At 38.4% G+C, this 21,606-nt stretch overlaps 2 protein-coding genes and 1 pseudogene across 2 annotated transcripts; all 3 read right to left on the bottom strand.

Moving 5' to 3' along the window:
• Positions 1-5,187: 5,187 nt before the first annotated feature.
• Positions 5,188-7,191, bottom strand: LOC143848900 (cytochrome P450 monooxygenase 76AD131 pseudogene; annotated as a pseudogene).
• Positions 7,192-12,275: 5,084 nt separating this feature from the next.
• On the bottom strand, positions 12,276-14,407 carry LOC143849020 (cytochrome P450 monooxygenase 76AD131-like). The gene is made up of 2 exons (XM_077358072.1): positions 13,431-14,407; positions 12,276-13,068 (listed from the first exon to the last, which is right to left on the bottom strand). The coding sequence occupies exons 1-2, from the start codon at positions 14,355-14,357 to the stop codon at positions 12,412-12,414; spliced, it is 1,584 nt and encodes a 527-aa protein (XP_077214187.1). The 5' UTR covers positions 14,358-14,407; the 3' UTR covers positions 12,276-12,411.
• Positions 14,408-19,466: 5,059 nt separating this feature from the next.
• LOC143848995 (cytochrome P450 monooxygenase 76AD131-like) lies at positions 19,467-21,606 on the bottom strand. Its single transcript, XM_077358039.1, has 2 exons — positions 20,622-21,606; positions 19,467-20,259 (listed from the first exon to the last, which is right to left on the bottom strand). The coding sequence occupies exons 1-2, from the start codon at positions 21,600-21,602 to the stop codon at positions 19,603-19,605; spliced, it is 1,638 nt and encodes a 545-aa protein (XP_077214154.1). The 5' UTR covers positions 21,603-21,606; the 3' UTR covers positions 19,467-19,602.

Here is a 21,606-nt window from a genome sequence, read left to right as displayed (position 1 = left end):
TTGAAGGTGATTGTACAAAAGAGCTTAGCCCCTATTTATATTGATCTCTATGGGGAGGTAAAAATGGAAAAATTATGACATGTGAATAGAGGTGTGCGAGTCGAGGTCCTCCATGTTATTACAAGGAAACATTTGTGTTTCATGTCTTTGAAAAATAAAACTTCTTTTCCCACGTACAAAGAACTTTTCACGCACAAATTGGAAGACTCCTTCCTCCAGTCTTTGTAATGTCGTGAAAATTAACTCAGTTTCAAGACTAAGGTGCACTTTGGATCACCTCGGGGGCAAAAAAGCACATTTGAGGCTTTGAGTATGATGGAATGCTGTTTCTAGAACATGACGTTATTTTTCTTCTATAAATTATAGTTTTTGACCATCCATTTGCAAGCTCTCCATCCAACGGTTAGGATCAGTCCATTTCAGACTATCTTCAACATGCCAAAGATGATCGGTGATATCAATTGGTCATCCTACCCTCGATTCTGGTGGTGTGCGAGTCAAGGTCCTCCATGTTATTCCAAGGCAACATTTGTTTATCATTTCTTTGAATAATTAATTTGTACGTTGAACAACAAAATTTCTGCTTTCACTAAGTAAATAAGACTTTTCATGGACAATGACTTTTTGAAGCTGAGGTAAACTCGGTTTTAAAGACTAAGGTGCACTTATGATGAGGCAAACAAAATAACAAATACATTTGAGCTCTTGGCAGAGCGTGTGTTATCTTGTATAAGAGAAGAGCGTCGTTATCAATACAAGGTGGTGCAGATTCAATTTCCCTTCTAACTTCTAAGAACGTTCTATTTAATTTAAATTTAATATATGGACACCTAATAATGGAGAGTCGAAGCTGCCTTGCCTTGACGCTCACAGCCTAGGAAACTCTTAAACTATAGAGAAGTCTAACTGCCAAAATCAAAGATGGGTACCTTCTAGAAAGAGAAAATGTATCAATTTCCATCTAGGAGAAGAAAATGTGAATGCCTCTCTCTCTCTCTCTCTAATGACTTAGGGGCCGTTTGGATATGCGGATTTTAGAATCTAGGTTTTTAGTTTGAAAACAGTGTAAGAGAGGGTAAATGATCAAGCTGATGTATGCTGTCCACTCCTGACAGCGTTTCTTGAATTTTAAGTGAGAAATTCAGGTTTTAAAAAACCCGATTACGCAAGCATTATTAAGTAGTAACTATTCCACTAATTGTGTTTTTTACCCTTTGAATGTGATGGAATAATGCTTCTATAGAGTTTTGACCATCCTTTTGCAAGCTCTCGATCCAAAAGTAGAGCACTCAATGAATATGCATGATTTGTTTGTTATATAATGATAATCATGTAAGATATTTTTTCCTTTTTTTGATATCCTTGATTGTGTTGGGCTTTTTTCCTGCTTTAATATTTAGCAATTTAAGAAAACAGGGAGAAAGAAGATGAAGTAAATACTTTCTCTTCAAATACCTGTGAACGTCATCTTCAAACGTCATCACCACCTACACTCTCTAGAGTCTTTCTAATTTAGGAAGTCTTTTAGTTTTTGTAGTTTGACTAAATCGATTGGAAAGAGATTTATTGAAATGGGTAGTTTAGCTAGAGGTTGTATCTATCTATCATACAAAGTAGTAGATATCTTATGAGTCTTTCTTTATTCAAAGTACTTACGTATTTAAACATTTACACGTGAATGGAAAAAAAAGAAAAATGGAGAACTTCCACTTTTCCCAAATTGTATTCATGTTATTTTTTATCAAAGAGTGCATATTCATGTTCTTGAAAGAGAGCTTTCAAGTTTTGCAATTTCTTTGGTGTGCCTATGGTTTTGTGCCTTCACAAGTATGCACGCACTACGTTTTACACACTTCTTCTTCTCTCTTGTTAAGTTTTACACACGCACTAAGTTCAGCTTGTTGGGGAACTGTCACGCCCCAAACCCCACCCTGGGCGTAGGACATGACAGCGCCATACACCTGCAAGACGAATCTCACAAATGTACAAGGCTACAAAGCAATAACAGAAAATAACCTGGCATTTCATAACTAAAATATCAAAGTAATGATTAATGCGGACCCATCAGAGTCAAATCAAATCTCATCTCTTCTCCAAAGAGTCAAACAAATAAATAATATTGTCTTTACATTTTATTCACGTACTCACTTTCTAATAAACTGAAATAAATAAACTAAATCTCTGAGTCCAAATCCAAAGCTAAGCGTCATGTTCCTCGTTATCTTCACGAGGGTCAAGACCTGAAAAATATTAAATAACCACAGTCGGCTGAAAAGCTCGGTACATAATAAAGCACTACTCTAAGCACAGTCTAGCATGTCAGGATTCAATAGGGTCAGAAACTCAAAGTCAAAACTGAGTTCAAAGGTCTTAACTGATTCATTAGGCATAAACAGTGATAAGTGCATGTCAAATATGGTTCTAAATTCTGAATCTTAGATCGGATCAAAGTCGGAGATTTCAGAGTTCATGTACAGAAGGTTCAGAATTCAAATACACTTCAGAGTCATCGGCATGGTTCAGAAAACATGTTATTGCTTATACACCGACAGTCCACGGTGTTCGAAATCAGTTCCTGAAGTTCAGATACAAGTCGACAGGGCCAGCATTTTATCCCACTAACGGGCCAGAAGTTTCAGTGTACTACCCCCACGATTGGTCCAGAGTTGCCAACTGTTTTACCCCCATATTGCAGGGTCCAGAAATTATCCAAGCCTCCATAGAAGTGTTCCAAATGTTCAAGGTTCATATTCAAATGGTTCAGAAAATTCAAAGTTCAAACAAATAGTTCACAGGTTCAGAGTTCAGAACAGATGTTCATAACAGTATTTCAGAACAGTTATTTAAACCTTCAGAAAAGTAACAGTAGGTGAAACAAATAGCATGATGGACTCAAAGCTAATTCAGAAGTTCAAAGTATCAGTACAGGTTTCCAAAGTCAATACTGAATCAAATGAGAATGGTTTATAATACCCAAAGTAGTACGTTATTACGTACCTCAAAGATGTTCGATTCATTTCTTAATTCGGACTATGATTCAATATCCTGATCTAAACAGAACATAAGTGACAAATAAGGGCCCATTTGAATAAGTTATGAATTTTCGAAGTTTTGGAAAAATAAGTCGCTCCGGTCGTCCGAGAATTACGGACGTCCGAGGATCCGTCTGTCGCCAAACTTGGTACTCACGGACGTCCGCCATTTGTCCGGACGTCCGCCCCACGCGCGGATCCATATTTCTTCTGAACGCGATTTTCCACCGTTTTTTCACTAAAACGGCCATAACTCCTTTGTTTGGGGTTCAAAACGCGCGAGGTCGGATCCGATAGATTCGTATCGACGAGAGGAATCCATTAAATCTGATTTTACGCTCCCAATTACATAAGTATAATTTAAGAAAGAAATCACCAAAGATTCTTCGTCGAATCTCCAAATTTCTAGTTTCTGAATTCATATTCATATATATTGATTTTGAGTTCTTTGGAATCGTAAATCAACATCGGATCCAAGAAAACTCAAGATCAACCCAAATATTCTTATTTCTAATTCATATTAATCAAAGATCTTATTTCTTTTCTCTTTTCAAACCCTTGTTTAGGATTTCTAACTATCCAAATCTTTCATAGATCATAGATCTTACCTGGACTCGCGGGTTCGACTCAAAAATCGCTATCTCCTCGGTCTTCTCCTTCTCTTTCTCTGATTTCTATCTCTGGGGCTTAATAAAACGTTTAGGGTTTGTTTAGCCACAAAAAGATGAATTTATAGGCTTTATTAGGAAGCCCTAATCTGACCTAATCATGAAAAGACAAAAACGCTCCTCTTTTCAAGAGGGGGACGAAAATTTAAGTGAGGGGTATTTTTGGGTATTTACAGGAACTAAATTTTTTTGAAAGTTTGGAAATATATATTTTTAGAGATAGCGAATTTTCGAAATATTTTGACAGAGAGAGAGATGTTTTATTTTTAGTTTACTTTCTTTTTTCTTTTTCCTTTGTATTAGGTTTATTTTAACCTGGAAATCATTTGTGCATTGCTGTTAGAATTTTGTATGTTCAGTAGTGGATGTAAAACAAAGTATCCATGGTTATGGTGTAAAAACTGTCATTCTAAATAGGGAGTGGAGTTAGATGAATATATATGGGCAACTGATGTTGGAGCTACCATGTTTTTTATTTCTTATTTCCACGCTCCGAGGACTGCATCAACTTGTGATAGGTAATATTATTCATGGACTCAATTCTCATCCACGTTGGCGTGGGTTCATGTCATCTTTTCCTTAACAACTCGTCTGAGAAGATATTTCAATTCTTTGAATAGAACAAGGATTTTATTGCAAGATTAAGGAATGCAAAAACCAACGGCTTAAAGATATCTTAAAAGATTTGTCTTTCGCCATGAGAGATCAAAGGTCTTGAATCTTCCTATGGGAGTGATGACAAGAGAAATAGGCCAGATTTGTGATGGACAACAATATTCACGGACTCAATCACCATAGACATGGCGATGGGTCCATACCATACATGATCATTTTTTATAACTAAAACAGTGCTTGCCTTAAAAGACATCTCTATCAAACGACGTGACGAAATGAAATTATTGTTTGATATCTCTTTAACTCTTCCACATATAAGGTTATGAGAAATTATATGGTGCCCGAGCAACAAGTCCTGTGTGGGTGGTACGACAGAATACCACCCTTGATGTTTGATCCAATAGCAGCCTCTCAAATAGTAACACTACAAGAAATTGGGCCTTTAGGTGCGATATTTTTAGTGGGGCCCACACGAGACTTGATGGTCGGGCACCAAATAAAAACTCATTCTGGTTATTTAGATTTATCAATGAAATGAAAGAGAAACTAAAATAATAATTGGGAAACAGATATTCCTCTCTCTCTATCTCTCTCTCTCTCTCATGATTGTACAACAGATGATTGAGTGGAGACATAAATTTTATATAGATAATTACTAGTTAAACGATTAAATGCATGTGTCAAGTAAAATAATTAAATGATAACACGATTAGAAGGCGCATAAAATTTATTTGAAGGGAGAAGCTAAATGATTGTAGGACTTTTATTGATAATTAAAGAAATAAATTTATTTATTCAGATATACTACAATACAAGAGTACAAAAGGCATATATCCCCAAGACAACAATCACCCATTACTGGATTAATATCATCATGGTTCTTCTTTTAAGAGCAGATCGTAGAGTTTCGGGTTCGATAATCGTGGCGTGGGTATAGCAACGACGGGGTTTGCTATCTTTATCACCTGGCCAAACTTGTCCGCAAGATCGATCTTGGTTCCGGTCGGTAATTTCCAGTCGAACGAATGCAAGAGAGAACCCAATACGTATTTTAGAGACCTCTCAGCCAAAGAGATCCCTGGACAGATCCTCCTCCCTGACCCAAATGGAAAATAACGAAAATCATTGCCCCTATAATCCCATTTATTACCTGCAGTGGCACTACTCAAGAACCTCTCAGGAATGAACTCTGAGGGATTGTCCCACAGGGAAGGGTCTCTCTGTATCTCCCATAAGTTCACAAAGATGGCAGTGTTTTTTGGGATGGTGTATCCACCCACCACGCATGATTCAATTGCACTGTGAGGGATCAAGAAAACATTGGGAGGGTGCAAACGCAGTGCTTCTTTCACCACTGCTTCTAAATAATGCAATTCAGCACATTGGGAATCTTCTAGAATTTTATCCTTCCCCACTACTGATTCTAATTCCTCTTGAGCTTTCTTCATTATCTCGGGTTTGTGCATCATTTCAGCCATGGCCCACTCTAATGTGGTTGATGTTGTGTCGACCCCCCCAGCTACCATGTCCTGCACCCACAAATCAAATAAACACATGAGCCTTAATGTACGGTCATAAATTATATGAATGCCTAAGACGCAAAACCACTATTATTTTGCGTTTTGAGAATCGAATTTTAGTATAAAACCGATTCTTAGAAAAATCGGATGTTTGTTCCGAGGTGTAGAATCATTTTGTACTCTGATAAATTCTACATCACAACAGTCAGTTATTTGCTTGGGATGTAGAATCTATTTGAGTCCAAAATCGGTTCTAAAACTATCAAATTAAATGCACGATTTTGCCTTGAATCGGTTTTGGACTCAACACTGACTCTAAAATCCGAAACAAACGAGCCCTAAATATTCATAGATTAAGTATAGAAAATTACCAGCAACAAGGCCTTGATGTGTGTCATTGTCAATGGTGTTTTGGGGTCCTCTTTATTCTTGAGGTTCAAAAGGATATCGAGGAAATCCTTGTTTTGCTTCATGCTAATGTCGTGATTCGCCTCTCCTACCTCTGCATTCATTTTCATCCGTTGATCTAGGATAGATTCGAATATCCTATCGAACCATGACATGAGGTTCTTTGCTTTACGTTGGACGCCCTGTATATCAAATCTGGCTAGAAGAGGAAATAGATCAGAAATGTTGGGTTGTGTAATGAGCTCCCCGATTTCCAACATGATATGCCGAAACTCCGACGCCACACTAGTCTCTTCATTCCCCTTGAGTGTGCCACCCCATAGGGTGCTCGTCATGGTGTTGAAGATTGTTTGAGTTATCTTCTCACCAACATCAACCGGGGTTTCAATTTTGGCATACACTTCGCTCAAGGTCTGATGAACCCGTAGTCGTCTGTGGACTCGACCGGCGTCAAGGCTAGCAGTATTGAGAAGCTCTTGGATGCAAACCCTGCGGAGCATGCGCCATTCTGGACCATAGGGACTCAACACAATGTCGGACCCACCATAAGTGGCAGTAAGAAGTGCCGCAGCTTGCATGTCATGGTTGGCGAAGGTGGTGTCATGGTCTTTGAGGACCTCCTTCGCCATGGACGGGGAGCTTAATACAACACACAGCTTATTGCCGAGTCGGAGCTTGAAGATGGGGCCATAGATGGCAGATAATTTGGCATAATATCGATGGAGCTCGGGTTCGAGAAACGGAAGGTTACCGATCAATGGTAACCCACGTGGACCCGGAGGCAAAGGCGATGTGTTCCCCTTTATGGATTTCTTGATCATCCATGCGATCCAAGATATCGCAACGATCGCGATGGAGAAGATGAGGGCTTGTGAAGGGTCTGAAGTCATATTTTTTTCCTGTAAAGGGTAAAACGAGGAAATTGTTTGAAGAGCAAAGGGCATCCAATTGAAGGTGATTGTACAAAAGAGCTTAGCCCCTATTTATATTGATCTCTATGGGGAGGTAAAAATGGAAAAATTATGACATGTGAATAGAGGTGTGCGAGTCGAGGTCCTCCATGTTATTACAAGGAAACATTTGTGTTTCATGTCTTTGAAAAATAAAACTTCTTTTCCCACGTACAAAGAACTTTTCACGCACAAATTGGAAGACTCCTTCCTCCAGTCTTTGTAATGTCGTGAAAATTAACTCAGTTTCAAGACTAAGGTGCACTTTGGATCACCTCGGGGGCAAAAAAGCACATTTGAGGCTTTGAGTATGATGGAATGCTGTTTCTAGAACATGACGTTATTTTTCTTCTATAAATTATAGTTTTTGACCATCCATTTGCAAGCTCTCCATCCAACGGTTAGGATCAGTCCATTTCAGACTATCTTCAACATGCCAAAGATGAACGGTGATATCAATTGGTCATCCTACCCTCGATTCTGGTGGTGTGCGAGTCAAGGTCCTCCATGTTATTCCAAGGCAACATTTGTTTATCATTTCTTTGAATAATTAATTTGTACGTTGAACAACAAAATTTCTGCTTTCACTAAGTAAATAAGACTTTTCATGGACAATGACTTTTTGAAGCTGAGGTAAACTCGGTTTTAAAGACTAAGGTGCACTTATGATGAGGCAAACAAAATAACAAATACATTTGAGCTCTTGGCAGAGCGTGTGTTATCTTGTATAAGAGAAGAGCGTCGTTATCAATACAAGGTGGTGCAGATTCAATTTCCCTTCTAACTTCTAAGAACGTTCTATTTAATTTAAATTTAATATATGGACAGCTAATAATGGAGAGTCGAAGCTGCCTTGCCTTGACGCTCACAGCCTAGGAAACTCTTAAACTATAGAGAAGTCTAACTGCCAAAATCAAAGATGGGTACCTTCTAGAAAGAGAAAATGTATCAATTTCCATCTAGGAGAAGAAAATGTGAATGCCTCTCTCTCTCTCTCTCTCTAATGACTTAGGGGCCGTTTGGATATGCGGATTTTAGAATCTAGGTTTTTAGTTTGAAAACAGTGTAAGAGAGGGTAAATGATCAAGCTGATGTATGCTGTCCACTCCTGACAGCGTTTCTTGAATTTTAAGTGAGAAATTCAGGTTTTAAAAAACCCGATTACGCAAGCATTATTAAGTAGTAACTATTCCACTAATTGTGTTTTTTACCCTTTGAATGTGATGGAATAATGCTTCTATAGAGTTTTGACCATCCTTTTGCAAGCTCTCGATCCAAAAGTAGAGCACTCAATGAATATGCATGATTTGTTTGTTATATAATGATAATCATGTAAGATATTTTTTCCTTTTTTTGATATCCTTGATTGTGTTGGGCTTTTTTCCTGCTTTAATATTTAGCAATTTAAGAAAACAGGGAGAAAGAAGATGAAGTAAATGCTTTCTCTTCAAATACCTGTGAACGTCATCTTCAAACGTCATCACCACCTACACTCTCTAGAGTCTTTCTAATTTAGGAAGTCTTTTAGTTTTTGTAGTTTGACTAAATCGATTGGAAAGAGATTTATTGAAATGGGTAGTTTAGCTAGAGGTTGTATCTATCTATCATACAAAGTAGTAGATATCTTATGAGTCTTTCTTTATTCAAAGTACTTACGTATTTAAACATTTACACGTGAATGGAAAAAAAAGAAAAATGGAGAACTTCCACTTTTCCCAAATTGTATTCATGTTATTTTTTATCAAAGAGTGCATATTCATGTTCTTGAAAGAGAGCTTTCAAGTTTTGCAATTTCTTTGGTGTGCCTATGGTTTTGTGCCTTCACAAGTATGCACGCACTACGTTTTACACACTTCTTCTTCTCTCTTGTTAAGTTTTACACACGCACTAAGTTCAGCTTGTTGGGGAACTGTCACGCCCCAAACCCCACCCTGGGCGTAGGACATGACAGCGCCATACACCTGCAAGACGAATCTCACAAATGTACAAGGCTACAAAGCAATAACAGAAAATAACCTGGCATTTCATAACTAAAATATCAAAGTAATGATTAATGCGGACCCATCAGAGTCAAATCAAATCTCATCTCTTCTCCAAAGAGTCAAACAAATAAATAATATTGTCTTTACATTTTATTCACGTACTCACTTTCTAATAAACTGAAATAAATAAACTAAATCTCTGAGTCCAAATCCAAAGCTAAGCGTCATGTTCCTCGTTATCTTCACGAGGGTCAAGACCTGAAAAATATTAAATAACCACAGTCGGCTGAAAAGCTCGGTACATAATAAAGCACTACTCTAAGCACAGTCTAGCATGTCAGGATTCAATAGGGTCAGAAACTCAAAGTCAAAACTGAGTTCAAAGGTCTTAACTGATTCATTAGGCATAAACAGTGATAAGTGCATGTCAAATATGGTTCTAAATTCTGAATCTTAGATCGGATCAAAGTCGGAGATTTCAGAGTTCATGTACAGAAGGTTCAGAATTCAAATACACTTCAGAGTCATCGGCATGGTTCAGAAAACATGTTATTGCTTATACACCGACAGTCCACGGTGTTCGAAATCAGTTCCTGAAGTTCAGATACAAGTCGACAGGGCCAGCATTTTATCCCACTAACGGGCCAGAAGTTTCAGTGTACTACCCCCACGATTGGTCCAGAGTTGCCAACTGTTTTACCCCCATATTGCAGGGTCCAGAAATTATCCAAGCCTCCATAGAAGTGTTCCAAATGTTCAAGGTTCATATTCAAATGGTTCAGAAAATTCAAAGTTCAAACAAATAGTTCACAGGTTCAGAGTTCAGAACAGATGTTCATAACAGTATTTCAGAACAGTTATTTAAACCTTCAGAAAAGTAACAGTAGGTGAAACAAATAGCATGATGGACTCAAAGCTAATTCAGAAGTTCAAAGTATCAGTACAGGTTTCCAAAGTCAATACTGAATCAAATGAGAATGGTTTATAATACCCAAAGTAGTACGTTATTACGTACCTCAAAGATGTTCGATTCATTTCTTAATTCGGACTATGATTCAATATCCTGATCTAAACAGAACATAAGTGACAAATAAGGGCCCATTTGAATAAGTTATGAATTTTCGAAGTTTTGGAAAAATAAGTCGCTCCGGTCGTCCGAGAATTACGGACGTCCGAGGATCCGTCTGTCGCCAAACTTGGTACTCACGGACGTCCGCCATTTGTCCGGACGTCCGCCCCACGCGCGGATCCATATTTCTTCTGAACGCGATTTTCCACCGTTTTTTCACTAAAACGGCCATAACTCCTTTGTTTGGGGTTCAAAACGCGCGAGGTCGGATCCGATAGATTCGTATCGACGAGAGGAATCCATTAAATCTGATTTTACGCTCCCAATTACATAAGTATAATTTAAGAAAGAAATCACCAAAGATTCTTCGTCGAATCTCCAAATTTCTAGTTTCTGAATTCATATTCATATATATTGATTTTGAGTTCTTTGGAATCGTAAATCAACATCGGATCCAAGAAAACTCAAGATCAACCCAAATATTCTTATTTCTAATTCATATTAATCAAAGATCTTATTTCTTTTCTCTTTTCAAACCCTTGTTTTAGGATTTCTAACTATCCAAATCTTTCATAGATCATAGATCTTACCTGGACTCGCGGGTTCGACTCAAAAATCGCTATCTCCTCGGTCTTCTCCTTCTCTTTCTCTGATTTCTATCTCTGGGGCTTAATAAAACGTTTAGGGTTTGTTTAGCCACAAAAAGATGAATTTATAGGCTTTATTAGGAAGCCCTAATCTGACCTAATCATGAAAAGACAAAAACGCCCCTCTTTTCAAGAGGGGGACGAAAATTTAAGTGAGGGGTATTTTTGGGTATTTACAGGAACTAAATTTTTTTGAAAGTTTGGAAATATATATTTTTAGAGATAGCGAATTTTCGAAATATTTTGAGAGAGAGAGAGAGAGAGAGAGAGAGAGAGAGAGAGAGAGAGATGTTTTATTTTTAGTTTACTTTCTTTTTTCTTTTTCCTTTGTATTAGGTTTATTTTAACCTGGAAATCATTTGTGCATTGCTGTTAGAATTTTGTATGTTCAGTAGTGGATGTAAAACAAAGTATCCATGGTTATGGTGTAAAAACTGTCATTCTAAATAGGGAGTGGAGTTAGATGAATATATATGGGCAACTGATGTTGGAGCTACCATGTTTTTTATTTCTTATTTCCACGCTCCGAGGACTGCATCAACTTGTGATAGGTAATATTATTCATGGACTCAATTCTCATCCACGTTGGCGTGGGTTCATGTCATCTTTTCCTTAACAACTCGTCTGAGAAGATATTTCAATTCTTTGAATAGAACAAGGATTTTATTGCAAGATTAAGGAATGCAAAAACCAACGGCTTAAAGATATCTTAAAAGATTTGTCTTTCGCCATGAGAGATCAAAGGTCTTGAATCTTCCTATGGGAGTGATGACAAGAGAAATAGGCCAGATTTGTGATGGACAACAATATTCACGGACTCAATCACCATAGACATGGCGATGGGTCCATACCATACATGATCATTTTTTATAACTAAAACAGTGCTTGCCTTAAAAGACATCTCTATCAAACGACGTGACGAAATGAAATTATTGTTTGATATCTCTTTAACTCTTCCACATATAAGGTTATGAGAAATTATATGGTGCCCGAGCAACAAGTCCTGTGTGGGTGGTACGACAGAATACCACCCTTGATGTTTGATCCAACAGCAGCCTCTCAAATAGTAACACTACAAGAAATTGGGCCTTTAGGTGCGATATTTTTAGTGGGGCCCACACGAGACTTGATGGTCGGGCACCAAATAAAAACTCATTCTGGTTATTTAGATTTATCAATGAAATGAAAGAGAAACTAAAATAATAATTGGGAAACAGATATTCCTCTCTCTCTATCTCTCTCTCTCTCTCATGATTGTACAACAGATGATTGAGTGGAGACATAAATTTTATATAGATAATTACTAGTTAAACGATTAAATGCATGTGTCAAGTAAAATAATTAAATGATAACACGATTAGAAGGCGCATAAAATTTATTTGAAGGGAGAAGCTAAATGATTGTAGGACTTTTATTGATAATTAAAGAAATAAATTTATTTATTCAGATATACTACAATACAAGAGTACAAAAGGCATATATCCCCAAGACAACAATCACCCATTACTGGATTAATATCATCATGGTTCTTCTTTTAAGAGCAGATCGTAGAGTTTCGGGTTCGATAATCGTGGCGTGGGTATAGCAACGACGGGGTTTGCTATCTTTATCACCTGGCCAAACTTGTCCGCAAGATCGATCTTGGTTCCGGTCGGTAATTTCCAGTCGAACGAATGCAAGAGAGAACCCAATACGTATTTTAGAGACCTCTCAGCCAAAGAGATCCCTGGACAGATCCTCCTCCCTGACCCAAATGGAAAATAACGAAAATCATTGCCCCTATAATCCCATTTATTACCTGCAGTGGCACTACTCAAGAACCTCTCAGGAATGAACTCTGAGGGATTGTCCCACAGGGAAGGGTCTCTCTGTATCTCCCATAAGTTCACAAAGATGGCAGTGTTTTTTGGGATGGTGTATCCACCCACCACGCATGATTCAATTGCACTGTGAGGGATCAAGAAAACATTGGGAGGGTGCAAACGCAGTGCTTCTTTCACCACTGCTTCTAAATAATGCAATTCAGCACAATGGGAATCTTCTAGAATTTTATCCTTCCCCACTACTGATTCTAATTCCTCTTGAGCTTTCTTCATTATCTCGGGTTTGTGCATCATTTCAGCCATGGCCCACTCTAATGTGGTTGATGTTGTGTCGACCCCCCCAGCTACCATGTCCTGCACCCACAAATCAAATAAACACATGAGCCTTAATGTACGGTCATAAATTATATGAATGCCTAAGACGCAAAACCACTATTATTTTGCGTTTTGAGAATCGAATTTTAGTATAAAACCGATTCTTAGAAAAATCGGATGTTTGTTCCGAGGTGTAGAATCATTTTGTACTCTGATAAATTCTACATCACAACAGTCAGTTATTTGCTTGGGATGTAGAATCTATTTGAGTCCAAAATCGGTTCTAAAACTATCAAATTAAATGCACGATTTTGCCTTGAATCGGTTTTGGACTCAACACTGACTCTAAAATCCGAAACAAACGAGCCCTAAATATTCATAGATTAAGTATAGAAAATTACCAGCAACAAGGCCTTGATGTGTGTCATTGTCAATGGTGTTTTGGGGTCCTCTTTATTCTTGAGGTTCAAAAGGATATCGAGGAAATCCTTGTTTTGCTTCATGCTAATGTCGTGATTCGCCTCTCCTACCTCTGCATTCATTTTCATCCGTTGATCTAGGATAGATTCGAATATCCTATCGAACCATGACATGAGGTTCTTTGCTTTACGTTGGACGCCCTGTATATCAAATCTGGCTAGAAGAGGAAATAGATCAGAAATGTTGGGTTGTGTAATGAGCTCCCCGATTTCCAACATGATATGCCGAAACTCCGACGCCACACTAGTCTCTTCATTCCCCTTGAGTGTGCCACCCCATAGGGTGCTCGTCATGGTGTTGAAGATTGTTTGAGTTATCTTCTCACCAACATCAACCGGGGTTTCAATTTTGGCATACACTTCGCTCAAGGTCTGATGAACCCGTAGTCGTCTGTGGACTCGACCGGCGTCAAGGCTAGCAGTATTGAGAAGCTCTTGGATGCAAACCCTGCGGAGCATGCGCCATTCTGGACCATAGGGACTCAACACAATGTCAGACCCACCATAAGTGGCAGTAAGAAGTGCCGCAGCTTGCATGTCATGGTTGGCGAAGGTGGTGTCATGGTCTTTGAGGACCTCCTTCGCCATGGACGGGGAGCTTAATACAACACACAGCTTATTGCCGAGTCGGAGCTTGAAGATGGGGCCATAGATGGCAGATAATTTGGCATAATATCGATGGAGCTCGGGTTCGAGAAACGGAAGGTTACCGATCAATGGTAACCCACGTGGACCCGGAGGCAAAGGCGATGTGTTCCCCTTTATGGATTTCTTGATCATCCATGCGATCCAAGATATCGCAACGATCGCGATGGAGAAGATGAGGGCTTGTGAAGGGTCTGAAGTCATATTTTTTTCCTGTAAAGGGTAAAACGAGGAAATTGTTTGAAGAGCAAAGGGCATCCAATTGAAGGTGATTGTACAAAAGAGCTTAGCCCCTATTTATATTGATCTCTATGGGGAGGTAAAAATGGAAAAATTATGACATGTGAATAGAGGTGTGCGAGTCGAGGTCCTCCATGTTATTACAAGGAAACATTTGTGTTTCATGTCTTTGAAAAATAAAACTTCTTTTCCCACGTACAAAGAACTTTTCACGCACAAATTGGAAGACTCCTTCCTCCAGTCTTTGTAATGTCGTGAAAATTAACTCAGTTTCAAGACTAAGGTGCACTTTGGATCACCTCGGGGGCAAAAAAGCACATTTGAGGCTTTGAGTATGATGGAATGCTGTTTCTAGAACATGACGTTATTTTTCTTCTATAAATTATAGTTTTTGACCATCCATTTGCAAGCTCTCCATCCAACGGTTAGGATCAGTCCATTTCAGACTATCTTCAACATGCCAAAGATGAACGGTGATATCAATTGGTCATCCTACCCTCGATTCTGGTGGTGTGCGAGTCAAGGTCCTCCATGTTATTCCAAGGCAACATTTGTTTATCATTTCTTTGAATAATTAATTTGTACGTTGAACAACAAAATTTCTGCTTTCACTAAGTAAATAAGACTTTTCATGGACAATGACTTTTTGAAGCTGAGGTAAACTCGGTTTTAAAGACTAAGGTGCACTTATGATGAGGCAAACAAAATAACAAATACATTTGAGCTCTTGGCAGAGCGTGTGTTATCTTGTATAAGAGAAGAGCGTCGTTATCAATACAAGGTGGTGCAGATTCAATTTCCCTTCTAACTTCTAAGAACGTTCTATTTAATTTAAATTTAATATATGGACAGCTAATAATGGAGAGTCGAAGCTGCCTTGCCTTGACGCTCACAGCCTAGGAAACTCTTAAACTATAGAGAAGTCTAACTGCCAAAATCAAAGATGGGTACCTTCTAGAAAGAGAAAATGTATCAATTTCCATCTAGGAGAAGAAAATGTGAATGCCTCTCTCTCTCTCTCTCTAATGACTTAGGGGCCGTTTGGATATGCGGATTTTAGAATCTAGGTTTTTAGTTTGAAAACAGTGTAAGAGAGGGTAAATGATCAAGCTGATGTATGCTGTCCACTCCTGACAGCGTTTCTTGAATTTTAAGTGAGAAATTCAGGTTTTAAAAAACCCGATTACGCAAGCATTATTAAGTAGTAACTATTCCACTAATTGTGTTTTTTACCCTTTGAATGTGATGGAATAATGCTTCTATAGAGTTTTGACCATCCTTTTGCAAGCTCTCGATCCAAAAGTAGAGCACTCAATGAATATGCATGATTTGTTTGTTATATAATGATAATCATGTAAGATATTTTTTCCTTTTTTTGATATCCTTGATTGTGTTGGGCTTTTTTCCTGCTTTAATATTTAGCAATTTAAGAAAACAGGGAGAAAGAAGATGAAGTAAATACTTTCTCTTCAAATACCTGTGAACGTCATCTTCAAACGTCATCACCACCTACACTCTCTAGAGTCTTTCTAATTTAGGAAGTCTTTTAGTTTTTGTAGTTTGACTAAATCGATTGGAAAGAGATTTATTGAAATGGGTAGTTTAGCTAGAGGTTGTATCTATCTATCATACAAAGTAGTAGATATCTTATGAGTCTTTCTTTATTCAAAGTACTTACGTATTTAAACATTTACACGTGAATGGAAAAAAAAGAAAAATGGAGAACTTCCACTTTTCCCAAATTGTATTCATGTTATTTTTTATCAAAGAGTGCATATTCATGTTCTTGAAAGAGAGCTTTCAAGTTTTGCAATTTCTTTGGTGTGCCTATGGTTTTGTGCCTTCACAAGTATGCACGCACTACGTTTTACACACTTCTTCTTCTCTCTTGTTAAGTTTTACACACGCACTAAGATCAGCTTGTTGGGGAACTGTCACGCCCCAAACCCCACCCTGGGCGTAGGACATGACAGCGCCATACACCTGCAAGACGAATCTCACAAATGTACAAGGCTACAAAGCAATAACAGAAAATAACCTGGCATTTCATAACTAAAATATCAAAGTAATGATTAATGCGGACCCATCAGAGTCAAATCAAATCTCATCTCTTCTCCAAAGAGTCAAACAAATAAATAATATTGTCTTTACATTTTATTCACGTACTCACTTTCTAATAAACTGAAATAAATAAACTAAATCTCTGAGTCCAAATCCAAAGCTAAGCGTCATGTTCCTCGTTATCTTCACGAGGGTCAAGACCTGAAAAATATTAAATAACCACAGTCGGCTGAAAAGCTCGGTACATAATAAAGCACTACTCTAAGCACAGTCTAGCATGTCAGGATTCAATAGGGTCAGAAACTCAAAGTCAAAACTGAGTTCAAAGGTCTTAACTGATTCATTAGGCATAAACAGTGATAAGTGCATGTCAAATATGGTTCTAAATTCTGAATCTTAGATCGGATCAAAGTCGGAGATTTCAGAGTTCATGTACAGAAGGTTCAGAATTCAAATACACTTCAGAGTCATCGGCATGGTTCAGAAAACATGTTATTGCTTATACACCGACAGTCCACGGTGTTCGAAATCAGTTCCTGAAGTTCAGATACAAGTCGACAGGGCCAGCATTTTATCCCACTAACGGGCCAGAAGTTTCAGTGTACTACCCCCACGATTGGTCCAGAGTTGCCAACTGTTTTACCCCCATATTGCAGGGTCCAGAAATTATCCAAGCCTCCATAGAAGTGTTCCAAATGTTCAAGGTTCATATTCAAATGGTTCAGAAAATTCAAAGTTCAAACAAATAGTTCACAGGTTCAGAGTTCAGAACAGATGTTCATAACAGTATTTCAGAACAGTTATTTAAACCTTCAGAAAAGTAACAGTAGGTGAAACAAATAGCATGATGGACTCAAAGCTAATTCAGAAGTTCAAAGTATCAGTACAGGTTTCCAAAGTCAATACTGAATCAAATGAGAATGGTTTATAATACCCAAAGTAGTACGTTATTACGTACCTCAAAGATGTTCGATTCATTTCTTAATTCGGACTATGATTCAATATCCTGATCTAAACAGAACATAAGTGACAAATAAGGGCCCATTTGAATAAGTTATGAATTTTCGAAGTTTTGGAAAAATAAGTCGCTCCGGTCGTCCGAGAATTACGGACGTCCGAGGATCCGTCTGTCGCCAAACTTGGTACTCACGGACGTCCGCCATTTGTCCGGACGTCCGCCCCACGCGCGGATCCATATTTCTTCTGAACGCGATTTTCCACCGTTTTTTCACTAAAACGGCCATAACTCCTTTGTTTGGGGTTCAAAATGCGCGAGGTCGGATCCGATAGATTCGTATCGACGAGAGGAATCCATTAAATCTGATTTTACGCTCCCAATTACATAAGTATAATTTAAGAAAGAAATCACCAAAGATTCTTCGTCGAATCTCCAAATTTCTAGTTTCTGAATTCATATTCATATATATTGATTTTGAGTTCTTTGGAATCGTAAATCAACATCGGATCCAAGAAAACTCAAGATCAACCCAAATATTCTTATTTCTAATTCATATTAATCAAAGATCTTATTTCTTTTCTCTTTTCAAACCCTTGTTTAGGATTTCTAACTATCCAAATCTTTCATAGATCATAGATCTTACCTGGACTCGCGGGTTCGACTCAAAAATCGCTATCTCCTCGGTCTTCTCCTTCTCTTTCTCTGATTTCTATCTCTGGGGCTTAATAAAACGTTTAGGGTTTGTTTAGCCACAAAAAGATGAATTTATAGGCTTTATTAGGAAGCCCTAATCTGACCTAATCATGAAAAGACAAAAACGCTCCTCTTTTCAAGAGGGGGACGAAAATTTAAGTGAGGGGTATTTTTGGGTATTTACAGGAACTAAATTTTTTTGAAAGTTTGGAAATATATATTTTTAGAGATAGCGAATTTTCGAAATATTTTGACAGAGAGAGAGATGTTTTATTTTTAGTTTACTTTCTTTTTTCTTTTTCCTTTGTATTAGGTTTATTTTAACCTGGAAATCATTTGTGCATTGCTGTTAGAATTTTGTATGTTCAGTAGTGGATGTAAAACAAAGTATCCATGGTTATGGTGTAAAAACTGTCATTCTAAATAGGGAGTGGAGTTAGATGAATATATATGGGCAACTGATGTTGGAGCTACCATGTTTTTTATTTCTTATTTCCACGCTCCGAGGACTGCATCAACTTGTGATAGGTAATATTATTCATGGACTCAATTCTCATCCACGTTGGCGTGGGTTCATGTCATCTTTTCCTTAACAACTCGTCTGAGAAGATATTTCAATTCTTTGAATAGAACAAGGATTTTATTGCAAGATTAAGGAATGCAAAAACCAACGGCTTAAAGATATCTTAAAAGATTTGTCTTTCGCCATGAGAGATCAAAGGTCTTGAATCTTCCTATGGGAGTGATGACAAGAGAAATAGGCCAGATTTGTGATGGACAACAATATTCACGGACTCAATCACCATAGACATGGCGATGGGTCCATACCATACATGATCATTTTTTATAACTAAAACAGTGCTTGCCTTAAAAGACATCTCTATCAAACGACGTGACGAAATGAAATTATTGTTTGATATCTCTTTAACTCTTCCACATATAAGGTTATGAGAAATTATATGGTGCCCGAGCAACAAGTCCTGTGTGGGTGGTACGACAGAATACCACCCTTGATGTTTGATCCAATAGCAGCCTCTCAAATAGTAACACTACAAGAAATTGGGCCTTTAGGTGCGATATTTTTAGTGGGGCCCACACGAGACTTGATGGTCGGGCACCAAATAAAAACTCATTCTGGTTATTTAGATTTATCAATGAAATGAAAGAGAAACTAAAATAATAATTGGGAAACAGATATTCCTCTCTCTCTATCTCTCTCTCTCTCTCATGATTGTACAACAGATGATTGAGTGGAGACATAAATTTTATATAGATAATTACTAGTTAAACGATTAAATGCATGTGTCAAGTAAAATAATTAAATGATAACACGATTAGAAGGCGCATAAAATTTATTTGAAGGGAGAAGCTAAATGATTGTAGGACTTTTATTGATAATTAAAGAAATAAATTTATTTATTCAGATATACTACAATACAAGAGTACAAAAGGCATATATCCCCAAGACAACAATCACCCATTACTGGATTAATATCATCATGGTTCTTCTTTTAAGAGCAGATCGTAGAGTTTCGGGTTCGATAATCGTGGCGTGGGTATAGCAACGACGGGGTTTGCTATCTTTATCACCTGGCCAAACTTGTCCGCAAGATCGATCTTGGTTCCGGTCGGTAATTTCCAGTCGAACGAATGCAAGAGAGAACCCAATACGTATTTTAGAGACCTCTCAGCCAAAGAGATCCCTGGACAGATCCTCCTCCCTGACCCAAATGGAAAATAACGAAAATCATTGCCCCTATAATCCCATTTATTACCTGCAGTGGCACTACTCAAGAACCTCTCAGGAATGAACTCTGAGGGATTGTCCCACAGGGAAGGGTCTCTCTGTATCTCCCATAAGTTCACAAAGATGGCAGTGTTTTTTGGGATGGTGTATCCACCCACCACGCATGATTCAATTGCACTGTGAGGGATCAAGAAAACATTGGGAGGGTGCAAACGCAGTGCTTCTTTCACCACTGCTTCTAAATAATGCAATTCAGCACAATGGGAATCTTCTAGAATTTTATCCTTCCCCACTACTGATTCTAATTCCTCTTGAGCTTTCTTCATTATCTCGGGTTTGTGCATCATTTCAGCCATGGCCCACTCTAATGTGGTTGATGTTGTGTCGACCCCCCCAGCTACCATGTCCTGCACCCACAAATCAAATAAACACATGAGCCTTAATGTACGGTCATAAATTATATGAATGCCTAAGACGCAAAACCACTATTATTTTGCGTTTTGAGAATCGAATTTTAGTATAAAACCGATTCTTAGAAAAATCGGATGTTTGTTCCGAGGTGTAGAATCATTTTGTACTCTGATAAATTCTACATCACAACAGTCAGTTATTTGCTTGGGATGTAGAATCTATTTGAGTCCAAAATCGGTTCTAAAACTATCAAATTAAATGCACGATTTTGCCTTGAATCGGTTTTGGACTCAACACTGATTCTAAAATCCGAAACAAACGAGCCCTAAATATTCATAGATTAAGTATAGAAAATTACCAGCAACAAGGCCTTGATGTGTGTCATTGTCAATGGTGTTTTGGGGTCCTGTTTATTCTTGAGGTTCAAAAGGATATCGAGGAAATCCTTGTTTTGCTTCATGCTAATGTCGTGATTCGCCTCTCCTACCTCTGCATTCATTTTCATCCGTTGATCTAGGATAGATTCGAATATCCTATCGAACCATGACATGAGGTTCTTTGCTTTACGTTGGACGCCCTGTATATCAAATCTGGCTAGAAGAGGAAATAGATCAGAAATGTTGGGTTGTGTAATGAGCTCCCCGATTTCCAACATGATATGCCGAAACTCCGACGCCACACTAGTCTCTTCATTCCCCTTGAGTGTGCCACCCCATAGGGTGCTCGTCATGGTGTTGAAGATTGTTTGAGTTATCTTCTCACCAACATCAACCGGGGTTTCAATTTTGGCATACACTTCGCTCAAGGTCTGATGAACCCGTAGTCGTCTGTGGACTCGACCGGCGTCAAGGCTAGCAGTATTGAGAAGCTCTTGGATGCAAACCCTGCGGAGCATGCGCCATTCTGGACCATAGGGACTCAACACAATGTCGGACCCACCATAAGTGGCAGTAAGAAGTGCCGCAGCTTGCATGTCATGGTTGGCGAAGGTGGTGTCATGGTCTTTGAGGACCTCCTTCGCCATGGACGGGGAGCTTAATACAACACACAGCTTATTGCCGAGTCGGAGCTTGAACATGGGGCCATAGATGGCAGATAATTTGGCATAATATCGATGGAGCTCGGGTTCGAGAAACGGAAGGTTACCGATCAATGGTAACCCACGTGGACCCGGAGGCAAAGGCGATGTGTTCCCCTTTATGGATTTCTTGATCATCCATGCGATCCAAGATATCGCAACGATCGCGATGGAGAAGATGAGGGCTTGTGAAGGGTCTGAAGTCATATTTTTTTCCTGTAAAGGGTAAAACGAGGAAATTGTTTGAAGAGCAAAGGGCATCCAA

The sequence above is a fragment of the Tasmannia lanceolata genome, unplaced genomic scaffold (genome assembly GCF_043159265.1).
Source record: "Tasmannia lanceolata isolate RefF3 unplaced genomic scaffold, GAP_Taslan_0.1 ptg000016l, whole genome shotgun sequence".
NCBI classification, from domain to species: domain Eukaryota; kingdom Viridiplantae; phylum Streptophyta; class Magnoliopsida; order Canellales; family Winteraceae; genus Tasmannia; species Tasmannia lanceolata.
This window is presented reverse-complemented; position numbering and strand designations above follow the sequence as displayed.

Coding starts and splice junctions, on each gene's coding strand:
- LOC143849020 (XM_077358072.1), bottom strand. CDS start 14,357: ATGACTTCAGACCCTTCACAAGCCCTCATCTTCTCCATCGCGATCGTT. Junction 13,069..13,430: donor ACATCAAGGCCTTGTTGCTG/GTAATTTTCTAT, acceptor TTGTGGGTGCAG/GACATGGTAGCTGGGGGGGT.
- LOC143848995 (XM_077358039.1), bottom strand. CDS start 21,602: ATGCCCTTTGCTCTTCAAACAATTTCCTCGTTTTACCCTTTACAGGAA. Junction 20,260..20,621: donor ACATCAAGGCCTTGTTGCTG/GTAATTTTCTAT, acceptor TTGTGGGTGCAG/GACATGGTAGCTGGGGGGGT.